This window comes from Pelophylax lessonae, assembly GCF_965119305.1.
Source record: "Pelophylax lessonae genome assembly, chromosome: 2".
NCBI lineage: Eukaryota > Metazoa > Chordata > Amphibia > Anura > Ranidae > Pelophylax > Pelophylax lessonae.
Genome location: NC_138769.1, coordinates 746,435,761 through 746,458,515, shown reverse-complemented (window position 1 = coordinate 746,458,515; position 22,755 = coordinate 746,435,761). Strand labels below are relative to the sequence as shown.

General features: G+C 41.9%; 3 protein-coding genes across 3 annotated transcripts in view; 1 reads left to right on the top strand and 2 right to left on the bottom strand.

Moving 5' to 3' along the window:
* LOC309548372 (uncharacterized protein) overlaps positions 1 to 22,755 on the bottom strand; it is a gene marked incomplete at both ends in the record, with an annotated part of 1,605,927 nt that overhangs the window by 583,877 nt on the left and 999,295 nt on the right.
* The window catches only part of LOC309547870 (uncharacterized protein), a gene marked incomplete at both ends in the record, with an annotated part of 139,209 nt that overhangs the window by 109,490 nt on the left and 6,964 nt on the right, over positions 1 to 22,755 (bottom strand). The window lies entirely within an intron of this gene.
* Positions 8,167 to 9,567, top strand: LOC309547871 (uncharacterized protein; the record flags this gene model as incomplete). Its single annotated transcript, XM_082247873.1, has 1 exon — positions 8,167 to 9,567. One exon carries the CDS (start codon positions 8,167 to 8,169, stop codon positions 9,565 to 9,567), a length of 1,401 nt encoding a protein of 466 aa, XP_082103999.1.

The following is a 22,755-nucleotide window of genomic DNA, read 5'->3' as shown; positions in this document are numbered from 1 at the left end:
TAGCCACTCAATCACTTCTGCGGGTGCCTCTCCAGGGCTCTCCGGTCCCATCATGAAGGCCGGGAGCGATGTGGCCGGCGGCAATGGCTCCTTGGGACAGAGAGAGGAACTGACGTCGTTCTCCTCTCTCTGTAACCCTGGAAATGAATATTCTTCACTTCCAGTTCTGCCCCTTTGTTTACCTGGCCACCAGCAGACAGAGCAGCAGATGATCGGAAACAAATGAAAAGATATCGTTCTAAAGACAATCATTCACAGCCACATCCCTAATTAAGGACATGAAAAACAAGAGCAGAGAAGAGGAAAGGTGCCAAGAAACTCTCAACCCCAATGGAACGAGAGAGTTGGCTCACAGTCCTCCTCTTAGAAAATGGGATTTTAAAGGCTGTATAGTTGGCATTAAACATCATACATTGTATTCTTAAAAAGACACATCTTTATTAAGTTAATCAAAAAAGAGATAAAAACAAGATATATGTAAAATAGATTTTACATCCATAGTTGTAGTGTAATTGCCATGTCCATAAATAGAAACAGAGTGCTGGTAAGTCCTACGCGTTTCGCTGAGCGATTAGGCTCCTATAGTAGCTTCTTCGGGGACTATGTTCAATATTCAAACAACTGTCTCTAAAGGCTAGATTCAAAAAAATTGAAAAAGAAAAAAGCAAAAACAATGCACACAATCACCTTTATAGTCAGACTGTATACATAAAGGTAACTTCCTTACATATATTAATTGCAATGTGCTTACCCTTTTGAACAAACCGCTGCAAAACAAGCTGGGCATATTAAGATAGGAGTCCCATGGCAAAGGGATGAATACAGAGACCCAAAGATATTACCCCACATGGGTAATGGACACCACAAGGGGTCAAACCCTAGGAGGGAAGGCCTGATTGACAGGCACTGGACTGAGCGTGCGTCCTACAGAGGTCCACCAGGACAAGAGAACGAGCAGAAAACCACTCTGTAAGGCAATATATAAAGAGACTAGTATACTTAATCTCCATAGGGATGTTAGATGACTCATAGGCTAACAGTTAAATAGAGGGCCACATTACTCCGAGTATTGGAATCCATTTCCACCATATATACAAGCCACATCCCAGAGTTATACACCGTTCACAATGGCCTGATGAACATATGAGCCAAGCAAACCCAGGATCAATGCCCAAAAGACAGGGGGTCATAAATATCTCTGATACCACAGAGAAAAGATTCCCTTAATGAAAAGAAACAACTATGTAGCCCTGTGTCACCCCCATATATAAAGACCTCCTGAATATATTCATACACAGTATAAATGGCTCTTGAAACACACAGCAAATTGTATATATAAATTGAGAGGGGGGAAGGTATCGGTATCGGCGGCAGAAAAACAATATCGTTCAATCAATAGTATGTACCCCTACTGTGAGCCAGACTCCCTGGTATAGATAAATATACAGTGAAGTCACCTTGTAGGAGTCTCCCAATTATGACAGGCAATGGAAAGAAAAAGGTCCTCTGTCCAGGTCCTGTGTGTTCAGGGAGCTGCGTCCGGCTTCCTGCACCGCAGAGGGCCTTAATGAAGCCGGTTCCCCCTGGAAATGACTTGGCCGTAACCCGGTCCCCATACATCACTTTCGGTGTGGGCGCCATGATGACCTACAGGGAGCCAGCGTGAACCACAAACAATGTTCGCGGAAGACACGCCGGCTGCCTGTAACGTCTTAACCCACCCGATCAAGAGATTGGGGTTCGGGGCCAAAGGGAGGAGCAAAGGGACTGCCCCGCCCCCACACTGGCTGAGCACCCGAATGCACGTCAGTCAAGTGGCAAAAACCTCCAGATCAACACCCCATAGATGCCAAGGGCAATGTCCAAATCCCAGCATACTCTGCAATGGAATACCAATATTTTAAAAGAATAGTATCCAACATACATATTGATATTTTTACAGAATAGTATTCAACATACATATTTGATACAAAGTACATAATATACATATTTCCTTTTCATGCATCCACATAATCAATACATAGATCGGGGAAAAAACAAAACAAAAACATCAATTAAGCAGAATATATGACTCTCTTGCAAGTCATATCACTCCAAAAATGGCTTGAATGATAATGCTGTATTCAAGCCGGGTGGCCTGTAGGTTGTAAATCCATTTGGCCTCACATTTTAAGATTTGATTATCAAAAATGACCACCTCTTGGATTTTTGAGGATAGTTTCAAGTACTGAACATAGAATAGCTTGGGGATCATAGCTATGATTGGGGCCAATATGTTTACCAATTGGTGTTTATAATAGACCAACATCTATATAGTAAAGGTGGTCTTGTATGCGTCATGAAAAAGCCCTTTTTGTCTTTCCCACGTAAAACGATCCACAAATACAGTTTACCAAATATACAACACCCTCCGTACGGCAATCAGCATAGAATCGGGGCTTCGATACACCTCCTCATGGGAAGGGGAGGGAATTACCCTCCCTTACCCAGGGGCATTGGTCACAGCCACCATAACGGTAGGTTTCTGTAGCTCCCGTAGCTCCCTCCGAAACATTATCCATGAGATAGGTAGTGGCTGTGAACCAACTGATCTCTTAGAGATTGTGCTCTGCGATATACAATTTTCGGTTGTCCTCGTATATATTTAGATATAATCGCATCGTCTGTGTGGAAATGCCAGTTACAGTTCACTACATTACGGATCAGCTGATGATGGAGGTAATATTTCATCACAATTTTTGTGGTTTCATTTGCTTTACGAATTTTAGATTCAAAAATGAATTTCTCCCTAGAATGCTTTTTTGTTCTAATATACGCTCTTTTGAGTGATTTCCTACTATATCCTCTAGCCATTAGACGGTGCTGCAGGGCCTTAGCCTCTAGTTTGAAATCGCTGTCTTTACCACAGTTCCTACATAGCCTTATATACTAAGTATAGGGAACGCTACGCACCAGTGGATGACCACTCATTGAGAGGAGTATAGTATAATAAACAAGAAAAAAATTGGGGGAGCAAACCCTGAACATGTATATCTAAAGCCGGTGCAGCTATGAACCAAGCGACATGCATATTAAAAAAGAATAGCGCACACATGCAAAAGAAATGACTATCAAATATGGAGACATTCCATAAATAAAAATGGGGATTTGGTCCCACCATATGGCCATATCGTGCTCAAGCCCACCACTACGTCAAAGTACCCCATTGTCAGTGGGTCCTACACTATCCATAAAAAACCTCAGACCTCTGAGGTTGAGCACCCCACCCCCCACACACACCTGTATTCTATCAGTGTCCACTATCAAGTAGATATAGGAGGAGTCCCTTGTAGTGCATTAGCACATCTCTCCCAGCAAGGAGTGTTGTCTCCAAGGGTTGGAGAGGCAGGATTCACCCTTTTTTTATGGATAGTGTAGGACCCACTGATAATGGGGTACTTTGACGTAGTGGTGGGCTTGAGCACGATATGGCCATATGGTGGGACCAAATCCCCATTTTTATTTATGGATTGTCTCCATATTTGATAGTCATTTCTTTTGCATGTGTGCGCTATTCTTTTTTAACATAGGAGTATAGTATTCCCTGCGGTCTCTTTAGGATAGAGGGAGGTATATAGGGAACCATCAGGGTTTAGAAACAACTTCGTTTTCAGAAAGGAAATGCTTTTGGTGTCATATTGTACTGTGAACTTAAGATTATATTGATTGTTCGATATATAATCGATGAAGGACAGAAGCTCAGCGCAGGTGCCCATCCAGATGATGAGCACGTCGTTGATGTATCTGCGCCACAAAGCAATGTGGCGAAGATACATCAACACGCCATTATCTGACAAGATCTCGGTCCCATTGGCTGCATGGGGGGGCAGATGAGAGATTAATAGACCCCAAATCTCTCCATAAAGAGGACCTGTCATGGCCCATGCTATCACAAGGGGTGTTGTTCATTCCTTGTGATAGCAATAAAGTTTGTGCAAAAAAAATGTAAAAAAAAGTGTAAACATTTTTTGTATATAAAAAAAAAAAAATTAAAGTGCCACCGTCCCACCGTGCTTACGCGCACATGCGAACACATACGTTACTCCCACACGCATATGTAAACAGCGATCACACCACACATGTGAGGTATTGTTGCAAATGTCAGAGCAAACGCAATAATTCTATCACCAGACCTCCTGTGCCACTCTAAGATGGTAACCTGTAAAAGTGTTTATAGCGTCGCCAATGGAGAATTTTAAGCACCGTAGTTTTCCGCCATTCCATAGGCAGACGCAATTTTAAAGCGTGACATGTTGGGTATCTATTTACTCGATGTAGCATCATATTTCACAATATACAAAAAATTGGGCTAACTTTACGTTTTTTTTATTTATTTTTTTTTATTAATGAATGTGTTTTTTTCCCAAAAAATTGCGCTTAAAAAAACGCTTCACAAATACCGTGTGACATAAAAAATTGCAACACACACCATTTTATTCTCTGGGGTCTCTGCTAATATATATATATATATATATATATATATATATATATATATATATATATATATATATATATAATGTTTGGGGGTTCTAAGTAATTTTGTATCAAACAAAGTAGATTTTTACATGTAGGAGCGAAGTGTCAGAATAGGTTTGGAAAGGAGGTGGTTAACAATGAATGAGTCATCAGCTGCCTGTGCCTGCCCCCGCCCTGAACCATAGCAGGCCACATACACCGAAAATGGGGGGGGGTTGGTTGTTTGGGATGGGGGACGGGGGGCTCTGCCCTCCCTAATGGGGACAAGGGTCTTTTCCTGACAAACCTGGGCAGTGGACTTATCAGAATCTGGGGCCCGCAGGTTCCCCCCAACCCCCCCCCCCCATATAAATGACTAATTTACCAAAAAAGTGTCATAAATAAATAAAACCGGTACACAGATTTCTGGTTCGTAATGCCTGCTGGAGCATGCTGGGTCAGTGACGTCACACGCTCCTTACCTACTTAGGAACTGTCAATCAGAGGAGCAGGCATTTGGCGGTCAGCCTTCCTCGCGGGCGGAGTGTTTTTTCTTTTTTTCGGGTCCGGCGGTGCGGCAGGCGTCATGATTGACAATGAATCTGCATCAGGGGACATTGTTTTTTTTGTAATTAAATTCGATTTAAACATTTTAAAATGTATTTTTTTTTTTAAAACGGACTTGTCAAAAATCTGTGTACTGTTTTTATTTATTTTTGTGAATGAGTAGATGTACAATGTACCATATACTTATTCACATAGAGGGGTCGGGATCTGGCTTCCAGGGGCTTAAAAGGGGCTTCCAGATTCTGATAAGCCACCAGCCTGCAGACCACCACCACCCAGGATTGTCAGGAAGAGGCCCTTGTCCCCATCAACATGGGGACAAGGTGCCTTGGGGTGGGGGGGCAGAGCCCCCCTGCCCCAAAGCACCCACCTCCCATGTTGAGCGCATGTGGCATGGTATGGTTCAGAAGAAGGGGGCCTGCCAGGCAGAGTGCTCAGAAAAGGATCTGGTATAGATCTGGGAGAGACCCCAAAAAAGTTTTTTTTTTTTTTATTATTTTGGTCCCACGCCATTTTTTTGTATTACCAGGTGCCAGCAATAGCTTGCAGCCACAAAGTACATTAAATTTTTTTTTTTTTTGTTTAGAAATGTTAGTTTTGCTGCAGCAGGTTCTATACACGGTACAGATGTGCTACTTTACAGGCAGACTAAGGGGACCCACCATGAACTATATTTAGAGGAATTTTCCATTTTTACCGTTTCACTTTAAGCATCAATAAAATCACTGCTCCTTTAAAAATTGTTTTTCAAAAAAATGTTTGCATGTTTTGCATTGGTACGTGTCCCCAGTTCATCCACTTTGTTCACCCACCCATGAAACCTCTGCTGCAGCCAGAAGTGGCGGTATCTCTACTGCGGCTAAATGACAGCTTCCAGTTTGGTGGGTGGGATGCTGGCAGCCATCACCATCCTAACAACCAATGACGGCGTGCAGTCTGACCACCTGCCTCTGAGCAACCAATAACATTTCACTGCACAGTGTCACTGGGATCTAGCACACAGGTGGCCAGGAATATGTGATTTTGGGATGAAGTCGTGAAATTTAGTCAATTTAGTGAATAACATCACATGGGAGCCCCTTACTCTACTTTCAGCTGCCAGCTTGGGAAATGTCATTTGTAGTGAGATTCTGTGGGGAGCAGATAGTCTGGTTGGTCCTCATGTTTTTCTGGAGGGATCTACTTTCCTGGATGCCATTATTATAGACTTGTTTTTTATTTTTTATTTTTTTTTGGGGGGGGGGGGTGCTGTTTAGACTTGTCATTGTGCTGTGTTGTGTTTTTATTGTAAATGAGTAACTAGACATACTATGTACCCCTTACTCATTCATGTAGGGGGAGCAGGATATCTGGGGGCCTCCTTTTTTGTAGGGGGCTTCCCGATTCTGATAATTCCCCGCTGCAGACCCTCGCAACCATTCGGCCAGAGTTTTAGGGGAGAAGCCCTGTCCCTACCAACATGAGGACATGGTGCTTTGCTAGGGTGCCTCTGTCAGGGTACCCTTCTCATGTGGAGGGCACGTGGCCTGGTATGGTCCAGTGCAGATTCCACATCCAGGTGCCCCTCCACCACTTCAGTTGGACATCCACTCATCAGCCAATCATTTATTGATGAGACGTTTATTAATGAGATATACAGCCAGGTCAGGTGACAATGTATTCCTGCATGATGCCTGAATAAAGATGAAGTTGGTCAGCATGTCACACCCTTTACATATCCCATCACTTCCTTTCCAATTCATACAAAGATATCACACCCCCATTCCTTCTGAAATGGGAAGAGATTTGGGTCACACATTCACCCAGACAGAAAGATATCATATCCTATTCTTTGCTCACAAATCCTCCTTTCCCAGCAGTGTCCAGGAGTCCGGATATAACATTCTGACCAGATGGTATACAGTCCCCACTCTTTTACTCAAACATTTCCCCACAACCTCTCCTACCTGTTAGAGGTGAAATAATGCCAGGAGAACTCTATTACATATATTCTGGGAATATCCTCTGATACACATTTTGGAGAGAAATTCAAAGATAACAAACATCTAACCAGAATATGACCCCCCTTTCTAAGACCCAATATAAAATAATGACTGCTCATTCACCTTATAGGTGTGATCAGATCTTCTATCCCACTGAAATGGAGATGCATGGATCCCCTACAGTGTGTCTGTGGATTTCCAGGGTTAGTAAGATCTCACCACATTCCTGAAGTGCAAGGAAGATAATTAAGAATAATTAGAAGATAATTGATTTTCAAGATTCGCCTCCTGTTGATTCCAAAGAGGTTTGCATCTAAGTCTGCAATTTTTTTAAATTTTAAACACACTTGCTGAATACACCTAGATTGTAAGCTCTAAGGAACAGGGTCGCCCAATTCCTCCAGTATTGAATTGTATTGTAACTGTATTGTCTTCCCTCATTGTAAAGCGCTGCACAAACTGATGGCGCTATATAAATCCTGTATAATAATAATAATACACCTGTAAATAAAACCCAAGCACATCCCCCATCACTATGAAGCACATTTCTCTGAATGAGAACAAAGAATGAGATTCTCCTTCTGGAAATTGTAATAAATTGTCTATTTTATCAGCCAATGGGAATAATATAGTGTCCGCAGGAAAATGAAATACAAATATTTAAACCTGTATAATATTGTACATAATGTTTCTATATATTCAATATATTTAATAATTAATGTTCATAAAGAAAGAAACTTTATTCAGACGTTTTTCTTAAAGAATTCTGTTTTCTTTATTTTTTTAGTACAGGAGGATTTATGAACCAAGTTTTCGATCATTTTGGACTTCATCAATTCAGCTGAGCCACATGGGAAATGAGTCATATGGGTGTCTTATGTGACTGAAAGTCTTAATCACAATTCACTGGAGGATTCATACAGGACACAAGTCATATCCGTGTTCTAAAGGAACAAATGTTTTGGATCTTCAACATTGATCCAGCCTTAGAGGACAACAGGAGAGAAGTAATTTCAGTGTTCTGGACGTGACAATGGCTTTACAGTAAAGTTCAACCCATATATACATAAGAGAAGTAATTTCAGAAGATATTTATTGTTTGGAATGTGATAAACATTTTACAATGGAAGCAAAACATGTCACACACCAGGAGGTTTACAATGGAGAGAAGTCATATCATTGTTCTGAATGTGGGAAAGCGTTTACAACCAAGCAAGAACTTATCAAACACCAGAGGGTTCACACTGGAGAAAAGCCATATCATTGTTCTGAATGTGACAAAGTTTTTACAGCAAAGGGTAATCTTATTGCACACCAGAGGGTTCACACTGGAGAGAAGCCATATCAGTGTTCTGAATGTGACAAAGTTTTTACACAGAAGTCACATCTTATCACACACCAAAAGATTCACAGTGGACAGAAGCCATATTATTGTTCTGAATGTGGCAAATCTTTTACAACAAAGGGTGATCTTATCAAACACCAGAGGATTCACACTGGAGAGAAGCCATATCAGTGTTCTGAATGTGGCAAAGCGTTTACAACCAAGTATGAACTTATCACACACCAGAGGGTTCGCACGGGAGAGAAGCCATATCAATGTTTTGAATGTGGCAAAGCTTTTACAATAAAGGGTCATCTTATCGCACACCAAATGATTCACACTGGAGAGAAGCCATATCAGTGTTCTGAATGTGGCAAAGCTTTTACAACCAAGCAAGAACTTATCAAACACCAGAGGGTTCACACTGGAGAAAAGCCATATCAATGTTTTGAATGTGACAAAACTTTTACACAGAAGTCACCTCTTATCACACACCAAATGATTCACAGTGGAGAGAAGCCATATCAGTGTTCTGAATGTGGCAAAGCTTTTACAACCAAGCATGAACTTATCACACACCAGAGGGTTCACAGTGGAGAGAAGCCATATCATTGTTCTGAATGTGACAAAGTTTTTACACAGAAGTCACATCTTATCATACACCAGAGGGTTCACACTGGAGAGAAGCCATATCAGTGTTCTGAATGTGGCAAAGCTTTTACAACCAAGCAAGAACTTATCAAACACCAGAGGGTTCACACTGGAGAAAAGCCATATCAATGTTTTGAATGTGACAAAACTTTTACACAGAAGTCACCTCTTATCACACACCAAATGATTCACAGTGGAGAGAAGCCATATCAGTGTTCTGAATGTGGCAAAGCTTTTACAACCAAGCAAGAACTTATCACACACCAGAGGGTTCACAGTGGAGAGAAGCCATATCATTGTTCTGAATGTGACAAAGTTTTTACAGCAAAGGGTAATCTTATCGCACACCAGAGGGTTCACACTGGAGAGAAGCCATATCAGTGTTCTGAATGTGACAAAGTTTTTACACAGAAGTCACATCTTATCATACACCAGAGGGTTCACACTGAAGAGAAGCCATATCAGTGTTCTGAATGTGGCAAATCTTTTACACAGAAGTCAAACCTTATCAAACACCAGAGGATTCACAGTGGGGAGAAGACCTATTAGTGCTCTGAATGTTACAAAGCTAATGTTGGGCTAATCTATCACCAGAGGATTCACAAGCTTTAGTTGCAGAGATGAAACTTTGGGAAAAAGGAGGACATTAAACGACTTGCAAATACCCTATTAGTTTCACAACCCAAATCTCCTCCAACAGTCTAGGGAAGAATTGAAAAGATAAAATGGTACTTTAAAAAAATGCAAGCTAACATCTGTGAGCAAACAGGAATGTAATAGATGGATGCACACCTAAAATGCATGTGAATATTTCACAGTTTGACATTTTTTTCAGATAAGCACCAATGATTGAACGGTTTTCCTCACGATTCTCATCTTCATCTTTTTTTTTTTTACTGAAAATAACAAATCTATAGACATAACAGGTGATAAAACGATGTTGCAGAGGGAACTCTGGGAATGATAATCACAGATTGCATTACACATTAAGTTAGCAGACTTCCTGCTGTTGATCTTATGTATGAATTGTGTTCTGATATTTACTGTCCTGCTGTAAAAGGTGTAAATGATTGCCCACATCTTTCCTGTAGTAGCCGGGACTACAAACTCATATTAGGAATGTTAGGATGGGTACCTACCCAAGTGGTTCATTTTTTTTGGATTTTGGAGAAACATTTCACATGGTTTCTTAAATTCCATTAATGACACTGCCAAGGGGAGTCTCACTTCACTAACAATAGGAGAGCCAATCACAGGCCAGTAACGTTTCATGGTTTATCAATGTAATTGCTTCAATTCCCCCCATAGCTGTACTTTAGGTTATGTTGCCCCTCGCATATCTGTAAGGGAAAGCCTCAATTTCTCCCAATACTCCCCTGACCTTCCAGTGAGAAGAAACATTTTCTCTGGAGTGGAAATGTTTTATGCAGCGAGTCCTTCATATACGGGATGGGGAATCTAAGTAATCTAAGATAATTAGGATGAACCCGTGTACTGGAGTCATGGATCAGATAACCAATGAGACCATTGATGTTATAGCAGAGCTGACAGCAGAAGTGTCTCCATCACCTAAGGTGGTGTCACAGAACTGCATGGCTGCTGACTATCTCTGGGAAGCTCAAGGTCGAGTCTACAATTTGGTGTCACATAGAGAGCGTTGTACATTTATTTTATATCATGAGGATCTCAGAAGGAGACATCTACACAAGGTAAAAGAGATCCAACTGTCCCCTGGATGGGAGGAAGTGGAATCCATTTTCTTGGATGGGTTTAGTTGGAACTTGGTTGAGTAATATGGTGGGATTGCTTCTTAAGCCTTTAGGTTACTATTATAGTTTTGATAATAATTTTATACAATGCTGTTGTTGTTTCTTGATTTTTCTTTTTAACTCACATGGTTAAATTCAGATTTAGCTAAAACCCAAAATATTATATATTTTCTGAAATCAGAGACCCTGGAGAAAAAAATGGGGGTTTTAGTTTTTTATGTCACACAATATTAGCACAGCTTTTTATCAAATGCATATTTTCTGTAAAAATACAGTAAGGGTAATTTTAGGGCACACAAATAAACTTAGGACATCATTTCTTTGGTAAAATATAACAGATGAGGTTGTGTTGAGCAAGTAAATATCAGACACATCAAGCTTTAAAATTTGTGCATACTTGGTGACACACTTCAGTACCTACAAATTGCCCATAGGTGACGCTATACAAACCTTTACAGGTCATCAGTATAAAAAGTTATCCATGAATGATGTCCCTAGAGTTATTCCTCTCACTCTGGTGTGTGCAGCGATATGTAAGATGTGTCGTGTGATTGTTGTTTTCCTACATAACCGCACCCAACACTGACATTTCCATATGTATATGGGAACTGGGGGTATAAAATTTGTTTTGTGGTTTGTTTGTTTTTATTTGCAGTGTTTTACTTTAATTTTATTAAACTTTAGTTTAGTTGTTCTCCTTCAGGTCCTCTAACCTTGTAGATGGTGACATGGACTTGTTGTGTGGGAATGAGCAGGAGGGGCTCGGGGTTATCTTCTACCCAATGAGCTTGTTATGGATAAAAGATGAAAGTGTCTTCTGGGAATTTACAGGGATTTGGATGTTTAGAGGGTTACATAAGTGGGCGGGGCTGGTAATAATGAGGGGCGTGTCATATGGTAATCAGTTTCTTAGCATAGATGATATAAATGGTATAAATTTATCCTTGAAATGTAAACAATCTATCTCTTTTCTTCTGTTGGTAAAGTGTCACATATATATGATTAATAAAGTTGGATTTTATTTTCACCGCACAATACTGTGGTCTGGGTTCTTCTACAACACATCCACCCAAAAATGTAATCTTCCAGTTATAGAAGTCTGGTGGAATGGGTGACAAGCTGATTGTATCTCTTAGGTCTAGGGGCGGATTGCCCATTTGGGCACTCTGGCACTGTCTGAGGGCCCGTGGTCAGTAGGGGGGCCCTGAAAGAGGCTCAGTCCACTCCTGGAGGTGCCCACAGCTTAATATACAGAAGAGAGGTTTAAGCCTGGAGGAGGCATGGCATTCTTTATGACGGTTTCTGCAGTGCTGGGAGAGGACTCAGGTGCTGGCCGGGATGAGAGAGCGATGGTGGAGCCATGGGGATGGTAGCAGCGGCAGCCACTCCGGCCACCTCTCCCCCTGTGGAATTCAGCAGAGGGGTGGGGCTACCGTCCACATCCCCACCATGGGGGACAGCCAGTGCTGAACCTAGAGAGCTGGAGGTGGCAGAAGGCACTGCAGAGCGGAGTCATCTCATAGCTAGCAACCCGCCTTGTGTGCAGCAGGTCAGTGTGTGATCGCCAGCCCAGCAGTTTAGTGTCACTCTGCTTTATTCTATACCAGCAAGGCTGAGTGTTCCTGCCCATTGCCCATCCCCCAGGTGCTATTCCCTATCCCATATCTAATAACCCTGATTTCTATATACATAGTGAGTGCTATTCCCTATATACTGTATAAGACTGATATGTGTACACTGAGTGCTGGTACCTACCTGTATATATAACACTGACATCTTTATACGGAGTGCCACTCAGTGTACAGATATCAGTGTTATATATAGGGAAGATTCGGGGTGTCTGGCTGTGCAGGGTGGGGGATCCCAGCTACTTACAGATCCTATAGGGTTCCGCTAGGGGTAAGATGAGTAGATTTATGGTACTTTTTTCCATCGTTTTTATACATTTTATTGCAGTTTTTTTGTCACAGGGATGGGCCTTGTTTAACCACTTCTGGACTGGAAGGATTTTCCCATTTAATGGCCAGGCCCTATTTTGCCATTCGGCACTGCGTTACTTTAACAATTGCGCGGTCGTGCGACACTGTAACCAAATAAAATTGACGTCCTTTTTCCCACAAATAGAGATTTTTTTGGGGGGTATTTGATCACGTCTGCGATTTTTATTTTTTGCGCTATAAACAAAAAAAGAGCGACCATTTTGAAAAAAAATATATATTTTTCACATTCTGCTATATAACATTCCCAAAAAAATTTAAAAAATCAAATTTTTTTAACATTTTAGGCCAATTTGTTTTCTGCTACATATTTTTTGTAAAAAACAATCGCAATAAGCGTATTTTGATTGGTTTGCGCAAAAGTTATTGCGTTTACTAACTACGGGAAAGATTTGTGTCATTTTTATTTATTTTATTTTTTTTTACTAGTAATGGCGGTGATTTGCGTTTTTTTTTTTTTTTTAGCAGGACTGTGACATTGCGGCGGACAGATCGGACCCCTAACTGACACTTTTGGGGGGACCAGTGACATTACTACAGTAATCAGTGCTAAAAATATGCACTGTCACTGTACTAATGCAATTGGCAGAGAAGGGGTTAACACTGTTGGTGATCAAGGGGTTAAATGTAAGCCTAGGGGAGTGATTCTAACTGTGGGGGGGCGGGGCTTGTGAAATGATCACAGAGACATGCAATCCTATATAGAAGGATCACAGGAGCTCTGTGATCATTGCAGGGAGAAGGACGGACGGCTGTGTTTACAACATCCGATCTTTCTTCTCTCTCAACGGGGAGCGATCGCGGGTGTCAGGTGACAATCGGAGCCGTCTGACACATGCGCCGGCTTCCCCGCTGACGATCGGGGGTAGGAGCGCTCCGCTGCACACTCGCCCCCTACCTTCTCCCAGACAAATGACGTACCCATACGTGGTTTTACCTGGGAGAGCCACTCTGCCGCCATATATATACAGTATACGGTCAGCAAGTGGTTAAATAAGAGGCCCCGTCTTTTCAGTTCACTTTAAGGAATTCATTGGTAGTATTTCTTCGCTCTAGTTGCCGATTCTAATCCTGTTCTGAATTTCCTCCTACCTTGTAACCTCAAGGCAGACGCGGACAGACTCCATGGAGACATTTTACTTATAAATAAATCTGTGTAAACTTTTCTACCTATTTGTATGAATGTTATTCTGTTCAGCCAGTTATGTTATTTATGTCCCCCTGCCAGACAGCAGAGCCAGGTTGTGACCTCACTTTTCTCTGCACTGTATAAGGAATTCAGATTGGTCACCACCCTGCCCCCTCCTGTGACTGAACAAAGAAGAAGAAACTGTCACTACTGCCCCTCCCCCTCCAGTGTGACTATAGCACAGTGAGTAGATGGTAGTTAAAAAAACTAACAAAATTTGATATATTTTTTAAAGCAGAGACCCTGTAGAATAAAAAGATGGTGGTTGCAATTTTTTCGGTCACACAATATTTTTGTAGCTTTTTATCAGTTCTACATTTTCAGTAAACTATACGTTCCAATAAATGTTAGTGCAGACAAAGCACAATATAATACCACATTGTTTGTAGAAAATAAAAGATGAAGTTGTGTGGAGTAAAAGGATACAAATCCTGTGTGTGTCCATGAGACTGGGAGAATTACAGCGCCCAAAATGATCAATAGGTGACATTTTCACTGCTTGTGGACCGCCCACTGCCTTCTTACTGCGGCCGAGCGGCCCCGCTGTGCTGGATGAGGTACATGGATGACATCCAGCATTTCCAGGTAGGGGGCGCTCCCACCACCCCATCTGTGCTGTCATTCAGTGCAGCACAAGTCGGTCAGCAGGTCCCAGCCAATGATTTTTAGCCTGGAACTGCTGATTGGCTGTACGGAATCACAGATCAGCCGTGTCAATGTTTTGTAATCACAGACACAGGAACTGCACCGTTCTTCTCTCTCTCTGAGCCCTTTTCTGTTCAGAGAGAGAAGAAAGCAGACCTGTGTGAGTCCAATCAGCACATTTACACTTCCACACACTTAGTGAGGCACATTTAACCCCTTGATGATGGAGAAGATGTCCCTGCTAAGATCAGACGTACCCGACCCCAGGTTACTGAGGTGCTAGAAAAGCAGAGTTATGCTCATATGCAGCAGAGTGCCAGTACTAGCGCTGCTCCAGAGGCCTCGTACATCCTGGCCTTTTACACACCAGCACTGCAGTATCCCATGGTGATGTGGAGAGTCCCAGAAGTGCAGTACAAGCTGGTGAGGAGGCCGGCACTAATAGCGGAGTGCAAGCACAGCCACCAAGATTTCAAGCACAGGCCTGTAGAGCCCATTCAGAGGAGCTTGTGAACTCTAATTGGCTGCCCCCAGATTCAGCAGCACCCATTACCCTCCCCCTCATTCACAGCTCAGCTCAGGGTTCAGATGTAATCCGCCAATTTAACAACCCCCCTGACTTTTTTTTTAGCTGTTTTTTCAGCCAAGACCTCTTTAATTTGATTTTGGACCAAACTAATCTTTATGCTGACCAGTACATCGCCACCAACCCAAACTCATACCTTGCCAGGACATTCGAGTGGAAACCTGTCCCAATTTCTGAATTTAAGACTCCTTTGGAACTCATCCTTAATATGGGCATTACAAAAAAATCATGAATTGCAGTCATATTGGTCCACAGAGCCAGGGCCAGTGCAAGGATTTTTGACACCCTAGGCGAAACCTAATTTTGCCGCCCCCCCTGGCTACGCCCTTGACTCCACCCCCTTTGCCCTGCCCATGTAATGCATATGACCTACCTGCCTCTACACTGACCTACCAAACCACTACACTGACCTGCCTGCCCCCTACACTAACCTACCCCACCCTTATACTGACCTACCTGACCACTACACCGACCTACCTCGCCCCACACTGACCTACCTGACACATACACTGACTTACCTGACACATACACTGACCTACCTGACTCATACACTGACCTACCTGACTCATACACTGACCTACCTGACTCATACACTGACTTACCTGACACATACACTGACCTACCTGACACATGCACTGACCTACCTGACACATGCACTGACCTACTTGACACATACACTGACCTACCTGACACATACACTGACTTACCTGACACATACAGTGACTTACCTGGCACATACACTGACTTACCTAACTCATACACTGACCTACCTGACTCATAGACTGACCTACCTGACTCATACACTGACCTACCTGGCCCCTACACTGACCTACCTGACACATACACTGACCTACTACTTGACACATACACTGACCTACCTGACACATACACTAACCTGCCTGACACATATACTGACCTACCTGATTCCTACTTCCTTCCCTACTAACACTCCCTTCCTCCCACCCCCCACACAGACAGCTTGATGTAGATCAGATGCATCCTGATCCGTACCTCTTCTTAACTTCATCGTCCATCTCATCTGGGCTCTCCTCTCTTCAGCAGTGGGCAGGCTGTGGGTAGTATTGTTTAGAACTCGGAGTCCTTGCCAGCGCCATGCAGCTGCTCTTTGGTGTCCTCCGCTGGCCAGGAGGTCAGGTAACAGTCACTCTCCCAATGCTTCTGTGATCTCCGGCCACCCCTGGTGTCATGGTTCCCGGCTCAGACCCTGCACACATGGTTTGACTTCTGGTGACGTGTCTGTCAGCTATCTTCCTCTGATTGGGCTGCAGCACCAGGCGGGACATGCTGTCTGTTCTACAGGCTCCACTACAGGTGCAGGCGGCCTCAGGGAGGGGAATGGAGCTGAGGAGAAACAGCAGACATCTCAGATTGCCCAGGGAAAGGAGAAGGGAGGAGGGGTTTTGTCCCGGCTCTCTTCCTCTCCTGTTCTCACTACTGCTAGGGCTTCACAGTTATTTGAAGACACAGATACTAAAGGCAGGCTGGGCTGGGGATGCAGTATGTTTCCAGCAGACGGATGTTGACAGTGTTGTCCCGGCGGGAGGGCGCTCTGAACCCGCAGAGTGCCCCCAGAGCAGAGACAGAAAGCACCGAGCCCTGGACATCACTGCAAAGGCTGAGGAAGGGGAAGAGGAGTAGTTGCGGGCAAGAAGACAGGGCAAAACACTGGCAGCAATAGGGGCGGTTTGCTTGCTTAACACTGCAGCGGCACACCGATGTGGCGCTCTAGGCCAGTGCCTACCTTGCCTATAGGTAGCGTCGGCCCTGCACAGACCCGATTCATCATATCCCCGTGTTCTCTGCTGCAATGGCCAGGCAAAGATAGGAGAAAATAATGTGTTTCATGCACTTCAATGACAATACAATTGTAGCAAAAATAAGATCTTCCATGGACTCAACATGCCTCTCATCAAATACTGTGGGGTGTATACATTCCAAAAAGGGGTAATTTAGGGGATGTTTTATGGACTTAGCATTTAGGAGCCTCCGAAAATGTGATAGGTAGTCAGGAAACTCAATTTGCCTTGAAAGCCCGAAGGTGGTCATTGCATTTTGGGGACCTCTATGTGGCTAGGCTGCCAAAAAATAAAATCTTCCATGGATTCAACATGTCTCTCAGCAAATACTGTGGGGTGTATACTTTCCAAAAAGGGATCATTTAGGGGATGTTTTCTGGACCTAGCATTTAGGAGCCTCTGAAAATGTGATAGGTAGTCAGGAAACCTTGTCATGTGTCTTGAAAGACTGAAGGTGGTCATTGGATTTTGGGGACCTGTATGTGGCTAGGCTGCCAAAAGGTCTCTCACATGTGGGATCCCCATACTCAGGAGAAGTAGCAAAATGTGTTTTGGGGTGTAATTCCACATATACCCATTGCATGTGTGAGAAATATCTCAATAAAATGACAACTTTGTGTAAAAAAAAATAAAAAAAAATAGATTTTTCTTTTTCCAACCACTTATTGGCAAAAAATGAAATTTACCATGGATTCCACATGTCTCTCAGCAAATACCTTCCAAAAAGGGGCCCTTTGGGGGGATGTTTGTACTGTCTTTACATTTTACTGCCTCAAGAAATGTGATAGGCCACCAGAAAGTAAAGCTGCGTAAATTCCAGTATATACACCATCATTTGTAGACAATACAACTTTCACACAAACCAATTAATATACATTTATTGGGATTTTCTCTGAATGTAAGACTTTTTGGGCCTAACCCTTAACATGGGCATTGCAAAAAATAATGAATTGCGGTCATATTGGTCCAAAGACCCGATTCATCATATGTCCGTGTTCTCTGCTGCATCCATCAATGACTGATCAGTGCACCAGCTCACTGCCTGTACCATGTGATCACTGTGACCAATCACAGCAGATCACATGACATTTGTAAACAATGGATGGCTTTCTTTCATGCCATCCATTGTGTACAATTGTGTAGCTAGCTGTGATTGGTCACACTGATCACATGGTACAGACAGAACCAATCACAGCCCATCTGTACCATGTGATTAAAGTGACCAATCACAGCTAATCTTAACAAAACAGACCAAATTAATCAGTTTCATTCAGTAAAAATGGTTGATCATATTAGTAAAATTTATTGGTATAAACAATCATAATTTGTAAAACAAAAAAAAAACAAAAAATTTGAAAAAAGTAATAAAAACTGATTATTAATAAATATATATTTTTTTACATACTGTCACCAGTCAGTGTCCCTGATCACCATCACAGCCATTATATGATAATGCCGTAGAGCACTGATGACAATATGTTAAAAAATAAATGTTTTTTTTAATTTTCCCAAAAATTGTGACAAAAAATTACAACTTCAAAAAACTTGCCATGCCTCTTACTAAATACATTGGACTTTCTACTTTCCAAAAGGGATAATTTTGGGGGGAGGGGTATTTGTACCATCCTGGCATTTTCAGGCCAGAAGAAATGAGATCGGCCGTCAGTACATCAGGATTGATTGATTTTCAATAGTTACTCATACAGTACTTTGTAGACTCAATAACTTTCCTACAGACTAAATAATATACACTGATTTGGGTTATTTTCATAAAAAAATTAGCAGAATACATTTTGGCCTAAATTTCTGAAGGAAGATTATTAATTTACAAAATGTTATAATAGTAACAGAAAAGAAAAACTTTTTTTTTTTCAAAATTTTCTGTAGTTTTTCATTTATTTAGCAAACAATAAAAAACCCAGTGGTGATTAAATATCATCAAAACAACGCTCTGTTTGTGTGAAAAAAATTATAAAATTTCTAATGGGTACAGTAGACCCATTAGACCACGTAATTGTCATTCAAAGTGTGACAGCTCTGAAAGCTGAAATCTAGCCTGGGCAGGAAGGAGGTAAAAGTTCCCGGTACTGAACTGGTTAAAGTAGCACAGTGCTGAATTATAAAACAAGCCCTGGACATGAAGGGGGTAAAACCTTCCAGAGGTCAAGAAATTAATAAATCTTGCTTTAATTGTACACACTTTGGTTTTAGTTTCCTGTGATTCTTCTTGTAGCTGCAGATCTTCTGAGCTCCAAAAGGTGGCGATCTCACTTATACAGATACAGGAAATCTCTCTGGAAGACAGGAAGTGATGTAGAGTACAGACAGGAAGTGAGTTACAGACAGGAAGTGAGGTATGATATAGAAAGGAAGTGAAGTGAGGTACAGACAGGAAGTGAAGTGAGGTACAGACAGGATCTCCATGTGGGAGGAATTATAGAGGAGACGTTGCTGGAAGTATCAGCGGAGGAGGTAATGAGATTGTATTTTATCATATCTCCCATCACTCTCCCTTGTAGGACTCCATATTTCTCTGTCCCTCTTTTCGGTCTGATGTACACACAGACATATGAACATACAATATAACGCCACAAAGTCTTCATATCGCTCTCAGATTTCCCTCAGATATCAGATTATTTCATGTACTGAAGTGAAAACACTGATATAAAAGAAAAGTAATGGTGACATAAAACATATCTGATCACATTGTCACCAACCGTCAGCCCCTCAGCACAGGAGAACAGAGGAACAAACAGGGATGTCTTCAGAATAACAAAAGGTTGATCCGGACGGTTCGTGCCTTAGCCCTGCATTTGATTGGCGCTCCTGCTAGGCTGCATCAGTTGGAGGGATTGTCCCATTTCCATTGGATTGGTCAGAAGCTTACCTTCCATGCATTGAGTTGGGCTCTTTTTCATCTCAGTTGTGGTAAGCGCATAGTGTGACCCTCACTTTTCATCACGGATGGGAAGCACTGCAATGAACGAATCTCTGTCTTGGCTATCTTCATATACTTTAAAAAAGGTGTCTGAAGAAAAAACTACATGCACCCGCCCGGCGCTCTTATATAAATATATATAAATAAATCAATAGATGGTCAAAATATTGTATACTCAAATTATGATGTGCAAACATGCAATAGCAGCCACTGTGAACAGATCACTTCATGAAAAAAATGTGTCCAAATCAGATCACCATACTGGTAACAGTCTAATGTGTAACACACTCAGCAGCGCTTAATCCTCCTATGACAATACAATGAAGGTTCATAATCCAAAACTGTCTCTTTCACCTCAAGAGGTGAAACGATGGTGTCCAATCTTTAAGCAAGGAAATAACTTTAAGGTTGAAATGCTCCTGGCTAAAAAAACACCCGTGTTTCTTAGCTTGAAATCAGCAGCCTTCACCACACCTTTTCGTGCTCCCCTTAGCAATGGACACTCACCACATCTCACACTGATAACAGCCTGTATGCATCAGCTGCATGAGCCCTTGCCCCCGGATAGCGGTCGTCTGCAAACTTCCACACCTCCATTGTCCTCCTGCTTCTAATCAGGGTCAGGTTCCAAGGCTCAGCTCACCAATCCCAATGAAAGCAAACAAGGAACAGAGGATAGTGTAATACTGATATGACTTTATTAAGCACAATCAATCCCCTTACTTCCCTTCACTCAATCTGCTTACATTTGGTAAAACTTGTACAGGCATATAAATAATAGGACCGCGTGTACCATTGCTCGCCGGCCGTAAGCTGACAGTATCTCCTTCACCGAGAGAATGGCAACCTTCGGCTCTGCGCTCGTTCCGGAACTCACGCTGACAAGCTTGGTCACACAACCGGTCTCCTGGGTAACGACGTACAAGCGTCCTGACGCGTTTCGTCACGTGGGACTTCAACTGAGGACCCTCAACTGAGTATCTTCATATACTATTGGGCTTGTGTACATCTGATTTGTGGTAAGCGCATAGCGTGGTCCTTAAGTTCTCATAGATTGAAGAGCTGTCCATCACGGTGAAGGAATTCCTGTTTCTACACTTTGCACAATCTTTTGGACTGTATTCTTTATTTACATATCATTTGGATGTACATCAATTGATTTATTATTAATATTTATTTTTGATTGCTTCATTCAAGCACAACCTTTGTATTATATGATTCACTATTTGATTGTCTCATTCAATCACATGCTTTTATTTTGCATGTCTCAAATTAGCGCGGCTCCTATTTTATATTCTTTAATTGGTGTGTTCCCACTTCAACTGCTGCTTTGACCTTTTAGTTTTATTTCAGTTGTGTATGCTTCATTTAGCACATAAATTTATTTTCCTTTACAGTGTGTTTAGCGCGGTTATTTTTTTGGTACCCCCAAATAAAAGTTTTCCCTGTAAGGGTCCGGTCACACCAGGAACTGCACGTTTCTCATGAATTTCCACATGTGCGTTTACATGCGTTCCCAGTGCATTTTTTAGCATTGGGAAGGACAGGGGATCAAAGGAGACAAACTTGTGTTTTGTCCCCAGAGTCACATTGCGTTGTGTTTACTCCCATGTACATGCGTTTATGTACTCACAAAATCAGATACTTAAAGACTCATCCAAACCACATGTCAGTGTTTATCATCCCCCTGGATGGAGATCCCTCTTTGGATGGGATGATCCCTCTGCACAGTGCTGGACTGTTGAAGCCTGACAGGGAGAGCAGCAGCTGCTGCCGCTATATCACACAGGCAGGCCGCCGCATTGAATTTTTATTTTATTTTTTAATTTTTCATAACCTTGTGACAAAAATGAGATCTGCAAAATACTCCCCATGCCTCTTATCCAATACTTTGGGGTGTCTTCTTTGCAAAAGGGGGTGATTTGGAGGGGTTTGTTCTATCCTGGCATTTCAGGACCTCTGAAACTGTGATAGGTAGTGAGGAAGAGAAATACGCCCTTTGGAAGCCTGAAGGTGGTCATTGGATTTTGGGGACCTGTATGTGGCTAGACTGCCAAAAAGTCTCTCACATGTGGGATCCCCATACTCAGGAGAAGTAGCAGAATGTGTTTTGGGGTGTAATGCCACATATATCCATGGCTTGTGTGAGAAATATCTCATTAAAGTGACAACTTTGTGTACGAAAAAGAAAAACTATTTTTTTGTCATATTCAAAAATCTTTTTGCAATAAATAAATTCTTCCATGCACTCACCATGCCTCTCAGAAAATACCTCTGGGGCGTCTACGTTCCAAAAAGGGGTCATTTTGGGGGTTTATGTACTGCCGTGGCATTTTAGTACTTCAAGAAATGTGATAGGCAGTCAGAAAGTAAAAGCTGTGTAAATTCCAGTATATATCCCATAGTTTGTAGACTGTATTGTATTCTGCTACATGTCTTTGGTAAAAATATATATATATTTCTTAAATTTATGAAAAAATTAGATTTTATTGGATATTTTTTTTATAATAGAAAGTATAAAATGTTTTTTTTTTTTTTCTCCAAATCTATAATTTATATAATAAAAAATAGAAGCCCCAGTAGTTAGCAAATATCACCAAATAAAATCTTAGTTTTTGTGAAAAAAATGATGTAAAGTTAATTTAGGTACAGCGCTGCATGACCATGCAATTGGCAGTTAAAGTAGCACAGTGCAGAATAGTAAAAAATGCCCTGGTCATGAAGGAGGGGGGGGGGGGGGCTTCTGATGCTAAAGAGGTTAAATTGCATTTATGTGCCAAGAAATAACTTTAATGT